The sequence below is a fragment of the Opisthorchis viverrini genome, assembly GCF_000715545.1.
Source record: "Opisthorchis viverrini unplaced genomic scaffold opera_v5_209, whole genome shotgun sequence".
Classification (NCBI taxonomy): Eukaryota; Metazoa; Platyhelminthes; class Trematoda; order Opisthorchiida; family Opisthorchiidae; genus Opisthorchis; species Opisthorchis viverrini.
Genome location: NW_008751867.1, coordinates 851,943 through 873,653, shown reverse-complemented (window position 1 = coordinate 873,653; position 21,711 = coordinate 851,943). Strand labels below are relative to the sequence as shown.

Here is a 21,711-nt window from a genome sequence, read left to right as displayed (position 1 = left end):
ATGTTCTACTTGAAACCAAATTGCACGAAATTGTCGATGGATTTTCAGCAACCTTATGAGTAGTACATTACAAAGATTATTAGTAATCTTCAAGTTGCTCGGTAACGACACCTACCTGAGACCACCACCACTGGAGACGCAACACTAGGTGTTCGTTGATAATGCACCGAGAGACGTTTCTTTGGAGGCGGGCGAATCGTCCCGTGTTGTTTGCGGTACTTGATTGACCCCATTGGACTTGTCGGGCTGGTGGTTTGATTTGGAATCTCCTGTGTATGGGGTGTTTTTGGGTCGCTGTGCGGTTTGATTTCGGACTGTTGCTTCTGTTGTTGGCAGGTTAGGGGATCTGCACTGCGGCTGAGTGATGAACGAGGAGCAGTCGTGGGGGATTCGTTTGGCCACCTTGGCCTGGAAGCATTGAAAGGACCGGTAGAAAATGCCACAAGGTTCGACGGATCACTGTCGACAGTCTTTCCCATGCCGTTATTGCATCCGCTCTGAGAGCAACTCCGAGAAAACGTGATGGGTGCGTGGACGTTTTGCTGCTGTCCTTGTGTGATGCTCGAAAGAACGGAAGAGGGTGCATCATCTAGAAGGGCGAATGACAGAAAGCAGAGACAAGGTGACATTGAATACGGATAAGGCAAAAAGCAAAAAACACTCAGAGCAGTGAAATCATTGACCATATCCATAAACAGCTAGGTTTCCATGGAAACAGGTGATATTACGGCGATTTCCCTAAATGAGAATCCCCCGTTTAAAAAAACCTCTCACCTGTAGTACTCTTTCGGTGCCTAGTTGCCATGCTACCCGAAGGAAGCACGATGACTGGAATACTGTCAGGCTGCCCAAGCCTAGACAGGGGAAGTCGAGAGGCAAAGGTTGGGTTCGAACCATAGACCTTCCGGTCAGTAAATTCGCGGTCGAACCACTTGGGCCATCTCGCCCACCCCCTCCCTAAGAGAGGACAACTTCTCTCTCTAGTCTACCCACATTCAACACGTTCCGTTTTGTATCCATACAGCGGGTCCTTCCTAGAAGGTGAGTAGAACTCACACTTTTGGCGAAATCAAAGAAATTTATGGAGCCGGCTCCTGTTCTTGTATGAGTAAAGGAAGAGACCAAATCCCCCGTCCATCGTGGATCTGGATGTATATGTTCTTTCCATGCGATTCTATCGTTTAATGAACAAGTCTCGGCGAGACCTCATATCCATGATCTTCATGGCTTCCGAATACTGCTCAGTAACGCCGACCAGATGGCAGAATGTCTCAGTACGAGACATTCATCAGGAAACCCGGAACATCTCAAAGTATATGGCGTCAATATTTCAGGAGTTTTTTTAAATATTCTTCCAAGTACCGAATGGCAGTCGATATACTTGCCCTACGAAACACTATTAAGCAAGAGGATGTAGAAAGTGGATTTGTTGACATCCAAACTGGGCTGCATCTCCATAGTGTTCTGCGCTTCCTAGCAACATTCTTGCCGGATGCCCGATACGTCTTCATCCCTTGTTGAAAGTAGCTCTCTTCAGAGAGCTTATTTTGTGCCCAGGGTCGCTGATGAAAGCGGAACAGATTAGTCAGTCTTAAGCGGTTCACAAGGGAAGAAATAAGGCTAGACGAGATAGCCCAAGTGGTTAGAGTGTGAATTTACTGACCGAAAGGTCCGTGGTTCGAATCCGACCTCCGCCTCTCGACTTTCCCTGTCTAGGCTTGGACAACTTGGCAGTACCCAAGCACTCGTGCTTCCTTCGGGTGACATGGCAACTAGGCACCAGAAGGGTGCTACAGGTGAACGCTTTTATCCTCACAATTTACCAAGCTGGCGTATACGTTACTGGCTTCAACGCAAAACAATCGGCCATGCTCATCATGAGATAAAAGCCTAGCAAGCAATGTGAAATCCAAAGGGCACCCGTTCAAGACTTCATTTCACCATTTTTCACCGAGAAACTGATCCAGAAATCGCATTATTTCTCATGTTGACACAGAGGAAACCTTTTCAGGTGTTGACTGGGTTGTCTCATCCACTCTAGCGGGTTTCTTGCACATTTATATTTTTGTATCCTACACAGGATCGCTTGTCCGAAGATGCATTTGAAGAATAGGCAGCTATACGGACGAAATACACTACTCATAAGGTTGCTGAGAACTCTTCGACAGCCGACGACCGGTTTCGTCCTTCTTGGGGCTCATCAGGTAGGCGCGGCCCCCGAGTTTCCATCAAACGTATGTTCTAATGAACCCGAATTGCACAGAATTAGCGAACCATCAAAAACCAGCGATTCAGCTGGGTTCCAGCTGCGTCTCCTGTCAGAACCAAACTGGTATACAAACAGTGCATTCGCTTATAAGCAGCTATCTTTCCTAGTTTTATTTAGCGCAATTCACTGCACACTTGTCGACTGGCTGGGCTGAGAATCATCCCTCATGTCAGTCCGGTCGCTGTTCTCTATCTAAGCGAATGATTGTTTCGCGGTTAGTTTTACTGTGTTGCAGGTAAACGAATAGCCGGACTCAGGAAGATAGCGCATGACTGAGAACATGAGAAGGGACCAGTTGTATCTGCGCTCAATAAGGTCCAGCTGAAAAGGAAAACTTCAGAAACGAAACCTCCCGCGACAGCTCCGGTCTGTGAAAGCGCAAATGGAGGTATCGGGTTTCGGTTGAGCGGGTAGGACGATTTGCCAACACAGATCTGATAAAAAGTGGGGGGGTAAGTTTGGACCGTTATTGGTGTCCTCACTGCTTTTCACTCCAATTACCATACTGCATCAGCGTGTCAGGAAGGCGAACTTTGCAACCACGAAGTCGTAAGTCGAAGGGAATTAGCGACACTGAACAGTCGGGCAACAGAGTTCGTCTGGCGAAAGGCCTCCAACTCTCATGCGAAGTTTAACAAGCGACCTAGGTGGCCCTTATCGAGGGGTCGTTTGTTGTTGAGCTCAGCGTAGTGAGTGTATCATTCATTATGTTGACAACTTTCCCCCTTTGTAACCCCCGCCCCACTTTTGTGTTTGTTGTTTCAGCGTAGTGAGTGCATCATTCATTATGTTGACAACTTTCCCCCTTTGTAACCCCCGCCCCACTTTTGTGTTTAGTGTGTGTATACGAACTGATGTTTGTTTGTCCTTACCACTTCACCCATTTGGCCTTGAGGTCATCCGGTCAATTGTAGCCGACTTTGCAGGTGTGACTGTCGGACGTGAGAGCCTGTTTGCTCCCTGTGGTTTGTACTTTTGTAGTCCAAGTGAACCATTTGTTTTGGCCGAGTGTCGAGGTTTTATAGTTTGTGGATTTGTCTTACACTACTGGTACCCAGTTCCGACTTTGTTTTGCCTTTCGGAGGTTCTGGTATTACGCGTCACTCGAAGATACCGTTCGTCCGTAACAGTGCGCATAGCACAACTAGTCGCCGCCAAAGTAGCAATAATGGATAGATTTTCAGCAACCTTATGAGTAGTACATTACAAATATATACATGTATCGTGATATTTCAAATATCGTAGCGACTGAAACATGAGGCGGCCTGGTGCAGCACATTCAATTGCCTGAGAACATCATAAACGAAAGATTCAGCTGGGTTTCAGGTGAGTCTCTCGAAAGAACCAAATTAGTTTGCAGATGAGTGTATATTCGCTAATAATGATGGCTGTTTACTTCGGCTCTGACCAGAAAAAATCAAACCATTCGCATTGGTTGTGTCTACTGACTATTCGCGCAGCTGATGGGCGGTGCACAGAAAGCTCTGCAAATAAAGCGACTACACAGCTTAGTCCAAAACAAAAACAAAAAATTTGGAACAGGACAGGTCTACAAAAAACGTACACATCTTAGTATCCTTGAAAGTGAATGAACTGATAGTGAGTCAGACAGAATAATGCGCCAGTGCTGATTTGTAGTTCACGAAATGTGGTCAGCAGAAGATGGTTTTCAGCAACCTTATGAGTAGTGCAGCAACTAGCAGATGGGTCGCTTTTACTTGAGTGAGTAAATGCTGGTGCATTGAAGACCATAAGAAGTGTGAACTGGCTCAACTGTCTATGAAGCAAGCAACACGCCGTGCGCTGAGAGGATCACACGTTTCCCATTGTGCGTGAACGTCATCGGACCAGCTCCGTTGTTGCATTGGTGCAATGGCTTGGTGTGCTCCGATTGCGCTTCAAACTCAGACTTCATGTGCATGGTCAACTGCCACTACGGGGGTCACTTGTGTTCACGAAAGTGTGGGATAAATCCGGTTTCTAACCTGAGTACTCAAGCCTTGGAATTTAAAAGTGTGACAATATTGCCAACGGAACTCTGAAGCAGTTGTGATGTGACGCGTTGACGGATGTTTTGGAATCGACCAGACAACAAGCGTGGGGATAATTTGTGACATATGTTCAGTTTACCTAAAGTCCTCTAAAGAATGATTCATGAGACACGTTTGGGAAGTCCACACCGCACAGTTTCGTGCTCTTAGTTATCTTGCATATTAACAGGCTAAAGATGGACTCGGAGCTTTAAGGCTATGTAGTGCTTTCAAATCCAGAAATCAACACAAGGTGTGGACTTGGATGTCCCGGTGTTAACGATGGCCTTGTTTCGACGACTGGAGCATACGAAATTAATCTTAAAGCAACAGGGATCGACAGTCGATTTTAAGGCATCAATGGGAGATCGTACTAGTCATCGACCAGGACTATCGGAATCAACTACCGAATTCAGAGAAGATCCTAGATCCAAAATGGGGATTGCTTCCCGGGCTTGGGGACAAAAAGAACTGGTTCAACAAGATTGTTGTTTTTTTCTATTTAATGAGTTCAAACTCCTGAAGGGTTGAACTTTTTTTCATCATTTTGGAGTATCAGTCGAACCTAAATTGGCCTGCCCCGGTTATTGATTTTTTACTGTCCACGAAGACAGTCTAACCTATTGATCCGTATTTCTGATTCTTTGTTTGTTCCCACAGATCGCCACAGTCCAAGGACGAAACGTCTCATCACAATTCGACCAAGGTCAGCACTGCTGTTTATCACACTGGAGAGACCGTCCTTTTTTGGTGAACATTTATCGAGAGTTTGGCCCACGCAGACCAGATGACTTCGGTAAAGCATTTATGTTCATTACGTGACGTAATTATTTGTTTCCCAATTCCTCAGGCTAATTCATTACCCTTCCGGTGACTGCTCAAGTTTCAAGACTGAACTATTCTATTTTATACAAAGTCGACTCTACCTCAAAAGTTTTTCTATAGACGATGTGTTTACGTTTATTTCTGGGCTTGTTGTTGAAAATTTGTCCAACTTTGAACTGAACAACAATTTTCCCGTTTAATTTGTCCGATAGTACACTGCTCTTCGTGTGCCATCCTGTGTTGCTAACTGCCCAGGGTTCATTCTAGCCGTAAGCCTTTCTTTAATTCTCCTCGCGATTTACTGTTACTTTGGTAGAGAAACACGGTCTACCTATCTCTACTGACTGCCCACGTCCGATTTAATATATTGTTCACTGACCAATTGCGACTACTGAACAGATGCAGCTGAAGTTCGTAGAATTCGGTTTCGCCGCCAATTATTACGACTGTCCGTTGATGAATTAGACTGCACGTTACCTCTCAGATAGATCGTGCGTTTAGGCCAATTAACCAATTCCTTGCTTTGAGATCACGGCCTTAGCACAGGATCGTACAGTTTAGTTGAAAAGTGGTAGCTGAACTAATCACAGAGTAGTTCTGTCAAAGCTTGTTTTCAGGTTGATGATCGTTTGTCTGTGTAGGAAACGGTGCCTGCAGTTTTGGTTGATTTATATGTGATCTTCGGCTCATGAGCGTTTCTTTCTGATTTCCATCCACAGAACAGACGCCTTCAGAGAATCAGTGTCCCTTGATGCTTCGGTAGCGTACATACTACACCTGTAAAGGTTGCAAGTGTCTTACAGTGCATAGCGGAGAAATCAGACAAGACAAAGTAGCAGATGAGTATTGCTCACCACAGTGTTCAACAGAGATAGTCTCGCCCAATTCGCTGCTCTGCGGCTTGTCCTGTTCATGTTGTCGTTGTTGATGGTCCAAAGGCACTGCTCCCGAGTTCGCCAAAGACAAAATAATTCTGGCCGCTTGCAGCTCCTCTTGCGTTCGTGTACTGATTGCAACTGAGTCCGTGAGGGGAGAGGACGCTGAACAAGGTAGGGATTTTGGCACGAAAATCTGTTGATCCTTAGCGACTTTGAGCGCTGATTCTTGAGAATGGTGATACGCATCAGACTCGGACTTTTGGGGTGAAGTAGGGACTGCGCGGTGTAACATGGAATGTGGAAGTAAGAACAATCAAGTAGGTTCCCCTGAAGAAACAACGTTTATTATTCATCACCCAATCAACGCATACAACATCCCCGTTATGATGGAAACTGTTCTCGATAATCGTCTCCTCTGTTCAGACATCGATCACTTAAAAAAAGTTGGGCTCCTTTCGTAGAAAGGGATGAGACTTGAAAAGAAACAGGATCATAAGAGAGAGGCGCTCATAGTCCAAGGTGAACCACACAGACCGATGTACTGTTTAGTTGTAACACCCTTTCAGTGCCTAACTGCTGTGCCGTCCAGAGAAAGCACGAGAGTTGTGATACTGTCAGGTTGTCCAAACCTAGACAGGAGCCTAGACGAGTTGCCAAAGTTGGGTTCGAACCACGGACGTTCTGGTCAGTAGTTCGAGTCACAACTATTTTGAGCTAGTGATCGTATTAGTTTGAGAGTCGCTAGCTTGGACGAGTGTAATATCCCAGTGATCCTAAGCTTGAGATATACCGATACTTCCAGCTTAGCTGGAAGTCTGCGCCATGAGCAGTACGCCAATTAATGCTTCCCCTCGGACCTGATCGCTTACAATTCCGTAGCAGTTAGATGCTGCGGTCTCCGGTGCATTCGCGTGATATTCCATAGTGTAAATTTAATCAGTATGTGCCGGAAGGAAGAAGGACACTAGCGGGTTGAAGGGTTAGAGACTGCTGCGTCCCTATTCAGAGCAATGCAGCAGCAACAAGCAACAGTACTGAATGATGTTCGAAATCCTTGTTTATACATACGTCCCACAGTTTTCCAATGGAAGCTTCGTTCTGTAAGTGGAACTAGTCTATGCAGAAGAGTCTAGAAGCACTGTGTAACTGTTTCATCCCTATTGGAAATCGTCAGCAGTGCGCAACTCGCGGAAATCCAGAGTCTCGAAACCGCGACCTCTTGGCTAGTAATTTGACACCGTTCGGCCACGAGCGGCTGATCGGCAGTGTGATTAACTCGCACTTATACAGGCCAAAGCGCCGTTAGTCCTTTAATCACGGGATCCACATCACGCGGTCACGTGTTAATCGGCTCCTCTAGTACAGACTTTTCAGATGAAGGGTACGTTCGTCGTGTAATTTATTCCTGAATTTCAGTTGCTTACAGTTCTTTGGTAAGTTTTTCCGGATCTAGTCTTCCAAGAACGAAACAAAGAAAATTATCTGGTGAAACACGCAACTCACCCGAATGTGCCGCCTAAGGTTGTCTAAATTTCCATTTGGAAGGATTAGACGTAACCACAGCTATAAGGTTACTATTAGTCGTACAAGTAATGTCCAGAAAGAACATGCATTGTTTCCAATAACAAAAGAAACAAAGAATTGTCAGCTCACATCGCTCACCTGTTTCATTTTTCGCATCACCCATTCGCTCCTGGTTGGATGCTAGAAGAGTGTTCACACTAGTCCCCAAGCTGGCCAAACACCTTTTGAGCTCGTCAGCCTTCACACTGACCGGAATACGGACTGTTCTATCGTTTGGCAATTCCAACTGCAGTATCCCAACCAGAACGGTGGTCGGTTTAAGGTCACCATTGATCTGGTTGCTTGGACTCGACTGAAGTTGTGTTGCGATCGGCGAGGCAAACGGCAGCACATTCAAATTGAGTGACTCCTACAGAATAAAGGAAACGTCGTGGACATTGAGAAACGGTCCCGTCCCGGACAACCGACTGACTAATGCGGTGTTAACTCCGATGAGGCACACTTTGTTTCGAATGTGTATTCACCCGAAAAACATTCATACAGAGTTATCAAAAGCATGAATTACAGTTGTGCTACACGGTGAATGTGCAGCTGCCCTCTAGTCGTACAGAGTCTCGGGGGACGGAGAGGGTGTCTATGGGGTATGCCGATTTATCGATGTCCAAAATACAGAATACGGTGCTTAGAGGGAAAAAAATGGCCTCAGCGAAACGGTTGGAGCATTTAGTACTGCTCACCTGGCGACATGGATTAAGAAAACACGCCTGTTCATTGACTGGGCAAACGACGGAAGGGGAGGCACAACCACCGACCCATCGCTACTCCCCCCAAAGATGCAGTGGGGATATCCACTCTATCAAATTGCCAAGCTCAGCGAACAAACCAGCGACCATGACGGAGATGCCTACTAAAAACCTAGTTGTCTAGATCGCGACGTAAACTTCGGCAGTTTTGCTCTTCTTAAAAGTGAAAAGTAACATTGTCGGTGACGTAATGCGTCGAAGATAATTTTTTTCAAGAAGAGCTAGACTACTTGATTGAAGCCTCGAGGGACAACGGACTGCCAGAAAGAAATCGATCGGATAAAAGCTGAACACTGCAAGTGCTGCGCGCAAGCCACAGGTGATGCAGCTACTGGGTGGCTGTGTCAGAGACCCAGTCACTTTTTCGCTGCCGAACTGCGTCCAACTTTTACCAGTTAAGACCAATGCAGAGAGACCACCTTATTCGCCTAACGAACTCCATGTGTCCCTTCGCTTGCTTCCGTGAAGCACGGCAGAATCACGAGGAAGCTGCTGAGGCGCGCCTCTGACTAGTAAAAGGAGTTATGAAGACGGTACACAGCTCAGTCCTACCGGAACTCGTGCGCACCGAAGACCACATTTACCGTACTGTGTCTAAGTAACCCAGGACTATCACACTGCGTATGGCAAAGGCTGTTGTGTGCAGAGACGCTGTGTACGCTACTTGGTGCTGCTAGGCTGCCCCACAACAAACACAGGTTTTACGTTCATGGTTCACGCATCACCACTCGTGCTGTCTGATAGCACATTCGGCCCGCGGTCTTCTGACCTGAGTGGAGCACACACGAACTGCAGCTGCCCGATAGGCCTTTCATTTTGATTAGTTCACCCTGACCGCTGCATATTCGTGAGAATTAACACTCACACCACCCTCGTTTGAAAAGTTTTCCACCCGTACTGCTGGAATTATTCCGGTTTGTCTAATTCCAAGATGGAAAGCGTTGGACTCATTGGACCACATAGTTTGTCGTACAGGGATTGAACCCTATCTGAGGGTGTTCCCGCTGGCAAATCCCACATCTAGAAAGTGTCAAAAAAGCTGTGCAGAAGTCTAACAAGGACCAGGAAAATCCACGCTCCATCGGAAATCGATCAAGGCCGTTACTGCAACACTGCATTGTGATCAAATGGAGATGAGCACCAAAGGATGAGACATACTATTCAGATCCTGCGGTTGAAACTGAAAGATTCATCCTAGAGCGTAATCCTGTTGTTACTACTACTACGGCGAGAGATACTGCACCATAATCTTACCTTTGCCGTTTCACCTGGTTCACCGGTACCGGGATCTAGTGGAAATACGAAACGGGAGAGCATAAAAATCGATTTTAATCAGCATTACCCCTTGAATAAAGTGACGGACACGTACGTTAACTGAGCTGAGATGCAATCGCTATCTACACGATTTTCAGGTCAGACAGTCCTGTGATTGTTCATTAGATATCTTAAAAAAAAGTTCAAAACAGTCTAACAAGAACCGGAAGATATAAGAACGAAATTCATCTAGAGGTGATTGGATATGAAGCTAAGTTATCCTCCCGAATTAGATATAACATCAAAACCCAGGTGAATAAGGTTAGACAGACATTTGTTTGACGGACGTTGTGTTGAGGACCACTAAATTAGTTCACACTACCAACACGTCTTTACCGGTACAACGGGGATACTACTGGTAAGGCATGCGAGTAGTGCCTTCGCGTAAATCCACTTCACGTCTCTTGAAAAAGTGAGAACTACTGCGGAATTTGTGGAGTCGCTTTGTAGCATTTGCTTTGGGTTGGACAACAGTCAATGAATATCCAAGAAAGTTCAGAAAGACGCGTTCGAGTGGAGGATGCATATTCAGTGTTTGTAAACAAGATGCATATGAGAGTTTTGCTCCCCTGTCCAATGGTTTATAACTGTTCAGTTGGTGTTTCTTTAATAAACAACTCCGCGGCGAAGGTCTTCATCCTTTCACCGGTAACACCACATTTAACGATGAAGTACCGGCGTCATCCGTCAGTCTATTCACACATCTAAGACTGTGACTAGATGCGTGAAGTTGTTCCTGCACCCCCTCTCTCTCTCTGTCGTATTTCGCCGATCGACCCGAAGCATATTTCAACGCGTCGTGAAACGCCAGCACATCCTGATCGCATCCCGGATACGAAACGCGTAGGTTCGACAAACCCGAATATCAAAAGGAAGATTCGGGTTCGAAATTCTGCGGTGCCATTTACAAAAGGGTAAGCAGATCTGTACGGCAAACCTCTATTGTTGGCGTTACTGCACAGGTCTGTCGCTGACCGGCACAGTGCAGTGTCAACGTCCGCACACCAAACAACGGCGAGCGAAGGAATGTTGGCTCAGTGGTGTGAGTAGCGGTCGCCTTTCCGACGACAGACTGTGCGATCATGAGAAAACAAGTCAAGAAAGGTTGAGCAAACGGAACTCGAACGCGCATGGGCAAAAGGGTCAGCGGCTCACAGTCACAAGCAGACACATGCTAATACACCATAGTAGAACGGGACGGCCCTTGCGGGAGGGTGAGTGGCGAGCACAGATAAGCAGAAAAATTGGAGGTCAAAAGTACCTAGGCGGAGTGATCAAATGAATGGAGGAATTATTACGAGGCCAAGTTAGATTTAACATAGGTGGTGTACACAAACAGACGAGGAAATCGCGCAAATGAGTGTCAGGTGATGCGAACATCAGACTAATGGTTTAGCGCCTTCCCCTGTTGGAGAACGGTTCTTGCCTGTTGAGAGCTACTGCCTCGTGTGTTGTTCTCTTCAGTGTACTTACACTGTTGTTCATCTACAAGGGTATAAGTCTTACAAAGAAACTGAAATCTGATTGTCTCATCATTCGTGCCTTCGTGTCGTTCTTGCAAGTTACAAACCACCGCACAGTTTCAAAGATATCCCGACTAAATTTCAGTTCAGATGACATCGTAGGAGGGGGGGACTTTGTACATTCGGCAAACCTAATCGGTTCCCCGTCTCACAACATCCGAGCTCCGCAAGCTGGTTCAGGTGAGTAGCCAGTCCAATCCGTCCGATAGGGTAGAACTTGTGCGACAGTGATTGGTCCATCCTAGCCACAAATTTTGCTAAGCACTCGCTAACCTGGCTGGAGGCACGCACCTGCTTTAATCAGGCACCGAACCAAACGTTTTCAGTATCAAACGGGGAAATGACAACTCAGAGGGTGCACCAGATGGCACACAAACGTGACCGCCAACAGGAAAGCGCTCCGATACACGTGAACCGGGAGATGATTGGACAGAAGCATTTAGAACAAACGGAGTTCACGAGAGACCTGCCCGCTGATGGATTTCCGAACCTTATTCCAGTCCTACCTGATGAGTCCCAAGAAGGGCGAAACGCTGTCAAAGAATTTTCAGCAACCTTATGAGTAGTGCATTACGTCTAATTCCGGTCCCTTCCCCAAACCAGTAGGCGGAGGTAAACCAAGGACAATGAGAAATCGATCAGCATTCAGAATGGTTGTCATTAGACCCTGCAGAAACCATGCATTCATTGCAAGCGAGGATGATCCTAGAGTTTGGCGAAACGGTCAGTGCAACTTGGACGGAAGAGTGTCCACAGTAAGGAAGACGTGTCGAACCGAAAAGGAAGCATCATTCGGTGAAAACTTGTAGAGCAGGTGAGAGACTGTCAATATCAGGGGAAGAGCAAAATCTGGATCGATGAGATCTGTCTCAGTTTGGTTCGCAGTCGACGATAAGTGACAGAATCCGAACTAAAACCGCATATATTCATTGACGGACGATAGCTCACGACCGGTTTCGCTCCTCTTGGGGCTCATCAGGTAGGCGCAGTCCCCGAGTTTCCATCAAATTTACGTTCTATGCAGCACATTTATTTGCTTGGAAACAGCACAAACGAGAGATTAAGCTGGGTTCCAGATAAGTCTCTCGAAAGACCAGATTAGTCTGCAAATGTGTGCATTTAGCTGATTTCGTGCAATTTGGTTTCAAGTAGAAAATAAGGTTGACGAAAATTCGGGGACTGTACCCACCTGATGAGCCCCAAGAAGGGCGAAATCGGCCGTGGGCTGTCAACGAATTTTAGCACTAGTTTATCCTTATTCGAGATGGCAATAAGCTGCGAACAAACTCTTGACCTTCCAGATTTTGCCACGAGTGAATATCAAGCGGTGTCGTTGGATAGAGAGTCAGCCGTCCTCCTATTACGTGACCCGAGGACCACTCAAATATAAGCTTTCCAAGGCATGTCACGTGTCAGCAGCGGTAAGGAAGACTCGGTAGGAAGGAAGACCATAAAGCGGCCTGCGATACTGACTTTTCAACCCAGGTTGCTCCAGCACAACTCAGAGGTTCGGCCATACTGGAAAGTGCATTCACCTGGATAATCGGTCAGCTGCCCACTAGCTAAAACCTCGTTAGCGTAGGCAATCTCCATTGATGAAATACTGGAGACGGCAATCCTCTAGATTGTTCATGTTGTTCTAGAAAGACCATCCAGAGAACGGGCCATCGCTCAAAAGAGAGCAACGTAAGTTGGCTCCTTGAAACGCCAAGTCACTCTCAATACTTTCTGAGAAAAGATCGCAGGAGATCATGACCACCGACTCACCGAATGGTTCTACCTATCCATCCATCTTCTGATCAGACACTTATGTTTGCCATGTTCGGTTTTTCGTTTTGTGGTGATCTACTGGCAAACGGGCCGTTCTTTCTTGTGAGCGCAGGACACAAGGATGGGTTCATTTAGATGGCCTCTCTTCTTGAGGACTACTCTTGGTCCTACCTACATCTGTTCCTTTCGCACGTTCGCATCTGTGTCCACTTTTTAGTACCAACAATGATTGCATACGGTTTCGCTTCCCCTATGGTTCAGGCAACTGGTAAAGCAGAGTGTCCAAGTTACCGGGTTTTGTTCCAATTGTTCCACCAAGGGCAGGGAATAAATTGGAGATTGCGTAATGCAAAAGTATGAAGCTTCTCAGTTCATACAGTGTCACAAGAGTTCTTATTCTTTATGAGACTATAGACACACTTTCGGTGGGTCAGAACAAGACGCACACACATACAAAACGCAGGCGGTTTGAGTATTCGCCACCAGCGAATGAACTACTGAATAACTTTTAGAGTAACCATATAACGAAAAGTTATGACCAGACATGACTGGAGAAGTAAAGACTTACCCGAGACTTGGCAGACCAGCTGTGCGGGTTGCGTCCAGTCCAATTTTCTCTTTTTGATTGGCCTAAAGGGGTGGAGAACAAAAGGCTTTTAGTGATCACGTGACCCGAGACAGCGCATACCTGATATGAAGAAACAGATGGCTTGTGTACAGTTCTACTGAATGTTTGCACCATCTCATCAGCTGACTGCGGTCAGTCCTGACAGCAATATGGTTTAACCTGAGCTATCATGGATCCCACTCTAGTTGTTTCAAGAAGTCCTCTGCTTTCTTGACCACCGACTCCGTGATAACTTTCGGGAAGCAATGCAGCTGACAAGGAACCATCCCTTCTGCTTCCTGATTCTTCGAGTATCAACCAGTTCAACCGGCAGTATGACGCAATCGCGCGCTCCTTCAGCGAAGGCCAAAGAGTATTGGTCCGTGACTACAGTGGCAGGCATCCCAAGTGGATTCCAGGACACATCATTCGCTGGCGCGGCAAAGTGATGCACGAGATTCAAGTTGGCCCAGCCAAATGGATCCGGCAGACGAACAAAATCCAGTCAACGAATGTGCAGGTCCTGCCCACTGAACCGAGTGATTTGAGTCTAGAGGTGCTTCTGGACACTTTTTATCTCGGCACCATTGTGGAAGACTCATTAACTGCTCCGCGAAGGTCCAGCAAGAGCACGCATTACGAACGCGACGATGGCAAGACAGGATCTGCAAGCCAGTGAGGCCACTGACTTCAAAACTACATCGACAAACTTCAAGGGGAAGGTGTTAGGCGAAATTCCGCACTGGTGATGCTTTACCACTCACAGTTTGGCGCTGTTACGAACAAGAAGCTTACTCCGCAGGAACTTGGCCAAAAGATCGAGTCACTTGCCAGTCCAGCATCAAGACGAGCTCTGGCTGGTCGAAACTCTGGACCCAACAGCCAATCATGATAGAGTATCTGCCGAATGCTGGTTGCCAATGCAGCGTCTTGAAGAAGTCAGAATCTCCGGAACGTTGTCGCCGCATACACCTGGGAAACGACGTGCTGGTTTTTGGCGCTAATACACGTTGTCCACCATTGGTGGTTGATTTGATAGGAATGCTAGCTTAGGAGGTTCAGGCCGAGAACAATGCTGAGAAAGTACCGTTACTAGAATATCCGACGGAACATTCTGCGTAATCAACTCGTGTGGTGTTGTGAAGTGATGAAATCTCCCCCTTGCAGACACATTGTTGTTAGCACCCATCTAAAAATTGCACATTCGGATAGGTTAGACTCCCAGAAACAACAGCGTATAACGCGTGCAACTATCGTTTCACCAATGAATCGACAACCTCAAAAGAGGAAGGGCCTTGTGTACCCAATAGGTCCCATGCCGCGTCATTTTAGTTCTTTGTCATTTGTACTTGAAAGTCGTAGAGCAATATCACGTCATCTAGTCCCGTCTGGTTGCTCGAGTGGTAATTTTCCGGGGAATATGTTATCTACTTATATTTTTGTAAGTAACTAGGTTTTGAATGTTCTACATCAAGAGGACATGACATAGGGACCTCGGAATCCCTTGGGTTATGAAAGGTTGCTACATAACTCAGGCTGTCCGGTCAAATTTACGAATCAAGGTGGCAGCCTGACAATTAACTATTCACTCAGGAACTGTACTAAACTAGAACGGGAAATTTTTCTCCCAAAGAGCGATACACAAACTCACACGAATCGGGATGGTTTCGCTCTGTCCCCTGCGCCAGGTCCAGTCACGCGAGCTTGAACCACACGATGGGAGCGGCATTTCTGATGTTTCATCAAATTCCACTTCGTGGTGAATCGGATGTTGCACGTAAAACAGGGGTAGGGGCGTTCGTTGCTGTGCTCCAGCAGATGTGTCTTCAGTTGAGTAGGCCGGTCAAAATGACTACCGCATATTTTGCATCGGTGGTTGCCATCTAAATAACGAGACACAAAGGTGAAGAGAGACAATAGCATTGTTCTGACAGCCTGAACGGAGTAGCTACTGAATTCTATCAGAAAGCGATAGGTGATGGTTAACTGCATCGTCATCAGTACTGAAACCAGAGTGTCAAGGATGACTGACTTAAAACGAAGACGTTCCCTGAATGATTTAAACTGCAATCCGGGCTACTAAATATAAAGCAGTAGTTGAAGTTGTGTGGGGTAAAAACCGCAACCGGGAAAACCAAGGAAGGAACCAACTAGCAAAAAGGCCGGCTGTAACCGAACAGGCCTGATTATTCGCTCCGACAAATTTGAAAGGCCATTATGATACCTTACCAGGAAGTCCTGACAGGTGGATGATTGACTACCTTTCAGACGGTGCTCCCCACGCCAGCGCGAGTACTTGATGGTTCACGTGTATCTGGCGTACACGGCTTGAGTGACGATAAACACACAGCTCCCGTGTCTAGTGAATGTCCTTTGAGCCTCAATACAGTGAGGTGGTATGCCTTAACAAGAACGAAACCTACTCCATGGGAATGACGGGAGGTATATGGATAGAATTCAAGACATCCTATAACTACACATACACCTAAGGCCCCCAATTGATTCCAAAACCTGCACCGTTCGGTGTGACATTAGCCATCCCCACCTAGATAAGAAAATGGAACTGAATAAAGGAGCAAAACGCCTTGGGAGAAAAGGAGAAGGACGCAGGTGTAAGACAAACTTTTACTAACTCCTAGTTACAGATGGGTGTAGAACAAAGAACCGCTTAAATGTTGCACTTGGTGGCCACTGGCTCCATCGCTGAGTGGCCAATAAAGCTAGATAAAGGTCTCAGGTAGCGTCTACATCGCCTCCCGAATCACACGATGTGTACGTGAAAATTGTATTGCAGGCCAGTGGCGAGTTCGCCCCTTGATATCCTGGTAATCACACGTGACATCAACAGTTGGTGGTCTCCCAATCGTCCTCGGTTCGCATGTCAATTTGTGGTTCTACAAACGGTCTGCAACCGATTTCGTGGCTATCTCCTGCAGATGTTCCTAAATCCACTATCTCCAAGGGCCTTGTCTGCTAATGTACGTTGTGGAAATTCTACTGGATACCGGATGGTCCTTGGTTCAAACCCAGCCCCGGCGTCTCGACTGCTTCTGTCTAGGCTTGGACGACCCGGCAGTATCCTAGCTCTCGTGCTTTCTTCGGGTGGCCACCCAAAAGGGATTTTACCAATGAACGATTATTGTTGTCGTTATCTTCCATCCTTGAGCCTCAGGACTATAAAGTATACAGGGTTTCATCGTTGGTCCGAGTGCTGACGTTGGCGATTCTCTCCGGCATACCATAATACCTTCGCACTCAATTTACTACTGTCCCGGTACTGTTTTGGCGCGTACGCGCTCACGGTAACGAGTGCAGAAAAAACGATTTTGAAAAAATGAGAAAAGACTCGGGAAGGCAGAAACTTTGTTGGAAATTGAACTGGTGTCTCCTGGAGGTCAAGATGAGACCAATGAAACCCATCACAGTACAACCGAAGACACCCGAAGGCAAAACTACGAATATCAGTTCACCGCCAGAGCAGAGAATGAGGGTAACGAACACGCACGCAACAGAATGAGTCTAAACTCAACCGCGATCCACGTATCCACAGCCTAAACAAGTCCGGCCCTTGGCCCCCAGCTGTCCATCTTCGTCTGTCAAGTTACCAATACCCGGTGTTTAGTTATCCAGCTGTTCGACGTTTGCATTATCACCTGGAGTCAAAGTCTTGGCCATGCGAAAAATATTATTACACATAAGTCGTATTCTGTGCACTTTTTACTCATACCGATTCGATATCATTCAGCTGTAGCACCTTATCAGTGTCTAGCTGCCATGCCACCCGAAAGAAGCACGTGGGCTGGGATATTGCCAGGTTACCCAAATCTAGACAGGGGAAGTCTAGAGGAACGGAGAGGAAACGGACTGACGCGCTTGATCGTTCATGTTATCGATCGGTGACGTTTACATGACCCCTGGCAAGCATTCTGAGTAATTCACATACTCCTGTTGCGCATCATAGATGTCTGGTTTAGTCACTTCGGCCTAATTCGGTAGCTTTCTTGTGGGATGTGACATTCACAAGTGAAGTTCTCAACAAGTATGAAGTTATGGTCAAAACGTTGATTGGCTGTTCACCATTCCTGTCAGTAGGCATCAAGGGTTACTCCCTCACTCCTCAGTCTTCACGATATTTCGTGCACATCGGCTTTCTACCGCATTGTACGTCAATTCACCTCTGCTCCATTACCGAAATACCAATGAGCAACTCCTGGTGCACGTCAACCAGCCAAGATAGCGCAAACAATTATCGTGATATGCGTCTTTTGGTTCAAAAAAAGCTAGTATGCACCGATATGCCGTATCACTTTGACAATGGGGTTATGGAAGTATAGGTACTTGACAATACTTACAAGATGACAGCACACTCAGTCGGAGATTAGTATAAACCAGAAATTCGGTTAATTCTCCCGTTGAGGCCAAACTAGTTTGCAAAGGGTTGCGTACATTTTTGGCTGCGAGGGGAACATCAAGTTTATGAAAACTCGAGAAATTCGCTTGTCTGGTGAGTCCAAAGAACAGCGGAACCAGTCGTGAGTGGTCGAAGCGGTTTTGGTAACCTCATATCAAGAAAAGTATCAGGAAGGCCAGATTGCTGAAAGCAACCAATGAATGCCCGAAATCTACTGAGACCCCCAGCTCCGCTAGATGCTGACCAGACAAACAACCCCCATCAATATGCAGCGCTTCACAGCCTTGTATCGAACCCACACAGCACGAGTCAGCGTTGAGCAAGGTCAGGCAACGCCCCAGCAATATGCAGCACGTTGCAGCCTCATACCAAAGCCAGACTGCATGCGTCAGCGCCGGACCAAGTTCATACAGTGTCCCTCCAATAAATAGCGGGAGGCCGTTGTAGTTTCGCACTCGCTTTTCAGAATATAGCTGTTGTTTTTCCCTTCTGTGAGTCGTTTTTCCGGCACTAGGCACTGGAGTGGGTCAGCAGCAGATACCACAGGTCGGCGAATCAGCAGACATAGAAAAAGATACTGCGATATCTCAATATATCATACCGACTAAAACATGAGGCAGACTTTGTGCAGCCGTATCTCGCTAACACTGACCTAATACGTATTCACCGATTCTCCGTGTAACGACCTGCAGCCAACAAAGTTCCACGTAAATTTCAGGATGCTTTCCAAACACTAATCACATTCAACGTCTGTCTCACGCCTATGGCAACGTGTATCTTAGACATGCTCGCTTTTGTCGTTCGTCATTTCATTCAGACGCAGTTTGTCATCAAACAACATCCGAAAGCCTTTGCCACCGTTTTCATATCCACCAGAAAACGCCTGTGATTGTGATGAGTCACCGGGCTGATCTGAAATCACGGCTGCTGATATTTGGCATCACTACAGTGAATTGAAGACAAACACTCGTCATGTAGGTCTACTGAACATGCGTTGAGCACATCCAATCGATAGATGATAAAAAAATCAATAGACGCAGCAACGCCTTTGGTATCATGTAAAAGGTTTGCCGAGTTTCCTATGCGGGACCGAACGTATTCGACTTGTTTGCAAACGAATGGCGATTTACATTCCAATACTGACTACTGACTGAATGTGAAAAAGTAGTCATTTCATTCCTAGTGGGAAACATCATCAGTGCACGATACAAATCTCAGAGGGTAGCGGTTACATACGGTGCTAAGTAACCTTTGACTGAGCAGTACAGTGATACCTCAAGGTATACCTGAATACAAAGTAAATGCGGGCGAAAACCTCAACTTTTTTTCACAAAAGGTAACTTTGAAATATCACTTAGGACAATCCTTGTCCAGAATGGGTCCTAATCTGAGGTTGATCAGAGTTTGCACACGGAGAATGCCCATGGAATGAGAACAATGAATGGGGAGCTTGTATAAATTATAACTAGGTAGAGTATCCTATGCTATCGCTCAGCTGTAACACCTTTCCGGTGCCTAGCTGCCATGCCACCCGAAGGAAGCACGAGGGCTGGGATACTTCCAGGTTGCCCAAGCCTAGGCAGAGGAATTCGAGAGGCAGAAGTCACGGACCTTCCAGTCAGTAAATTCGAGCTCCAACCACTTGAGCCATCTCGCCCCGTATCCCATGCTAATGTTTAGTCGAACAGCCCTATTGGCAAGAACGATAAGCGGATGGTTGATAAAGACCAGGTTTTTGCGAGCTAAGATGACTGAGCTGGAAAAAAGAATATCAAAAGAAAACAAACGAAATTTAAACGCACCGGAGGGTTTAATCGCAATCAGTCTGTTGGTAGGGTAGCTATAGAGATCGACCGGTCCCGAAGATGTATCTGCATTTGGACGTGTCGATTCGGTGGAGCTTTTTCGGCTCCGATGGGTGACTCTGGGTGCAGCTGATTGCCTTCTTTGTTTGCCAGCTCTTCGACCAGAGGAACTCTGGCGCGCGGCTCTTCTTGAAGGTGATATGGGATGGGGTATTGAGAGTTCCACTTTTGTACTGTCGGATGGCTTAGCCTGTCTTCCAGCTGGATTTGATCTACGAAGCCCCTGGTGTGAATACCTCATGGCCAAAGGTGTGTTTAATATGTGCTTGAGCCTTCACTGAAATTTGGAAAGGACTCTGTAAACAAAGTGACACTGTCAGGAAATATTCGAAATTTAAATGTTTGAATACCACTCACCTTAAGTACTAATAATGTGACCTATATTTATGGGCTACTATGTGTGCTGGTCACGTGGTACCGACATGAAAATCAGTTAAAAGCCAGGTCGTCATCCCTAACAAGATAGCTCCTTCGAAAGGTAACTCAGCTGGACTCTAAATACCCATGCGGAGACGGCACAACTTACGTTCGACCCACATGGATGGCCTGATAAGCGAAAGAAATTTCCGGGTTTGAAATTCGGCCCAATATTTAATCACAACAGGTTGTTAAACAAGGGTGGAAATGAAACTCACAAAGCAAATTCACCAGTGACACAGAATCAGGGGGAACCATGTGATGTGCAGACTGATAACCAGTATGTCACGTGACTCATTCGTCTATATCCCTCGGACTGGCCAGAAGGACAGTGGAACGCTTGTTGAGATTCTGTAGAGGGGAACACTGCTGGACTCTGCAGACAGCGACCCGGTCTTACCCACTTTATCATTCATTTTGAACTACTCACTGGTGTTAGTAGCATATTGCCGATACGAATAAAGGGGAGAAGCCCAGCACAGGCTTGTCTTCAGTACGACCATTAGTTCAGAAGATCAATAAAAAGCTGCCATGTTCTGCCGTACCAAAAATATTAGCACTTCTGTTCGGTGCGCCCTTGCGCCTGCAGATCTCAATGGCTAAGGAAACAACTTTGCGTACACTGCACAACTAACGCAGAAAGTAATTTCAAGGAGTGTTTTCGAAAACGGCTCAGCGAACTGAGCGCTCCTCACCCGGTGTAAACCGGATTGACGTCAAAGCACATTGCGTGGTACTCGTCTAGTCAGCCGTGAACAATGATGACTATTCAGTCAATCATCGGTTGTCGTATCACGCCGCCTTGGTTGCACGCCCAACGAACCATTTTCTTCTGAAACGGATTTCAACCAAAACTTGCTTCAAGGCTTGGTTCAGGGTGCAAGCTGTGAGCTGGTCCTCCAGAATCCTGCTCATTAAATGAAAACCCAAGAGATCAATAGGAAGTGGTAAATTCCAGGAAGGGTATTTCTAACAGGAGTTTAGACCATTATTCCAAGCGGACAACCGACATTGTTAAATATTTCTCAAAAAGTTCGAGAGATGGAGTTGACAGTTTCGAGTTTTTTGTTCCAAATTATATTTCTAGGGGCATTTAGGTGCCTTGATGTTGTCTGAACTGGAGTGGTAAGTTCACATACACTCGCGGACACAAATCGTGTCCTGTTTGATCGACCAAGTGGAGCGTCACTAATTTACTCGCAAAGGATGTATGCGGGACGGGAAGTCAGTGATGCGTACAAAGAAGTTAGCTGAATATTTTCATATGGATTTGAACCGATAATCAGTACGTACTTACTCAATTTCACCTACGCAATGAAGGTTGCCTACGTTCCGTCATTTTGGACAGCATGCTCACTTGAAGCGCGGTCGTTTGGGTGTACTAAAGCTTCAGTTGCATACCGGTCCACTTCATGCCATCGATCACTGAGTGTATCAGGAAGGTCAGATTCCTGGAAGCAACCACTGAATATCCG

At 46.4% G+C, this 21,711-nt stretch overlaps 3 protein-coding genes across 3 annotated transcripts in view; 1 reads left to right on the top strand and 2 right to left on the bottom strand.

The window, feature by feature from the left end:
• The window catches only part of T265_08306 (hypothetical protein), a gene marked incomplete at both ends in the record, with an annotated part of 10,095 nt that extends 2,163 nt beyond the window's left edge, over positions 1 to 7,932 (top strand). The window contains 2 exons of the mRNA XM_009174062.1: positions 2,081 to 2,204; positions 7,819 to 7,932. Coding sequence (XP_009172326.1) covers positions 2,081 to 2,204; positions 7,819 to 7,932 — 238 coding nt within the window. The remainder of the gene's footprint in view (positions 1 to 2,080; positions 2,205 to 7,818) is intronic.
• Positions 90 to 9,646, bottom strand: T265_08305 (hypothetical protein; the record flags this gene model as incomplete). Its single annotated transcript, XM_009174061.1, has 4 exons — positions 90 to 589; positions 5,979 to 6,278; positions 7,665 to 7,935; positions 9,584 to 9,646. The coding sequence occupies 4 exons, from the start codon at positions 9,644 to 9,646 to the stop codon at positions 90 to 92; spliced, it is 1,134 nt and encodes a 377-aa protein (XP_009172325.1).
• A 5,544-nt stretch (positions 9,647 to 15,190) lies between these two features.
• T265_08304 (hypothetical protein) lies at positions 15,191 to 20,084 on the bottom strand (the record flags this gene model as incomplete). Its single annotated transcript, XM_009174060.1, has 2 exons — positions 15,191 to 15,546; positions 19,757 to 20,084. 2 exons carry the CDS (start codon positions 20,058 to 20,060, stop codon positions 15,191 to 15,193), a joined length of 660 nt encoding a protein of 219 aa, XP_009172324.1.
• Positions 20,085 to 21,711: the final 1,627 nt, after the last annotated feature.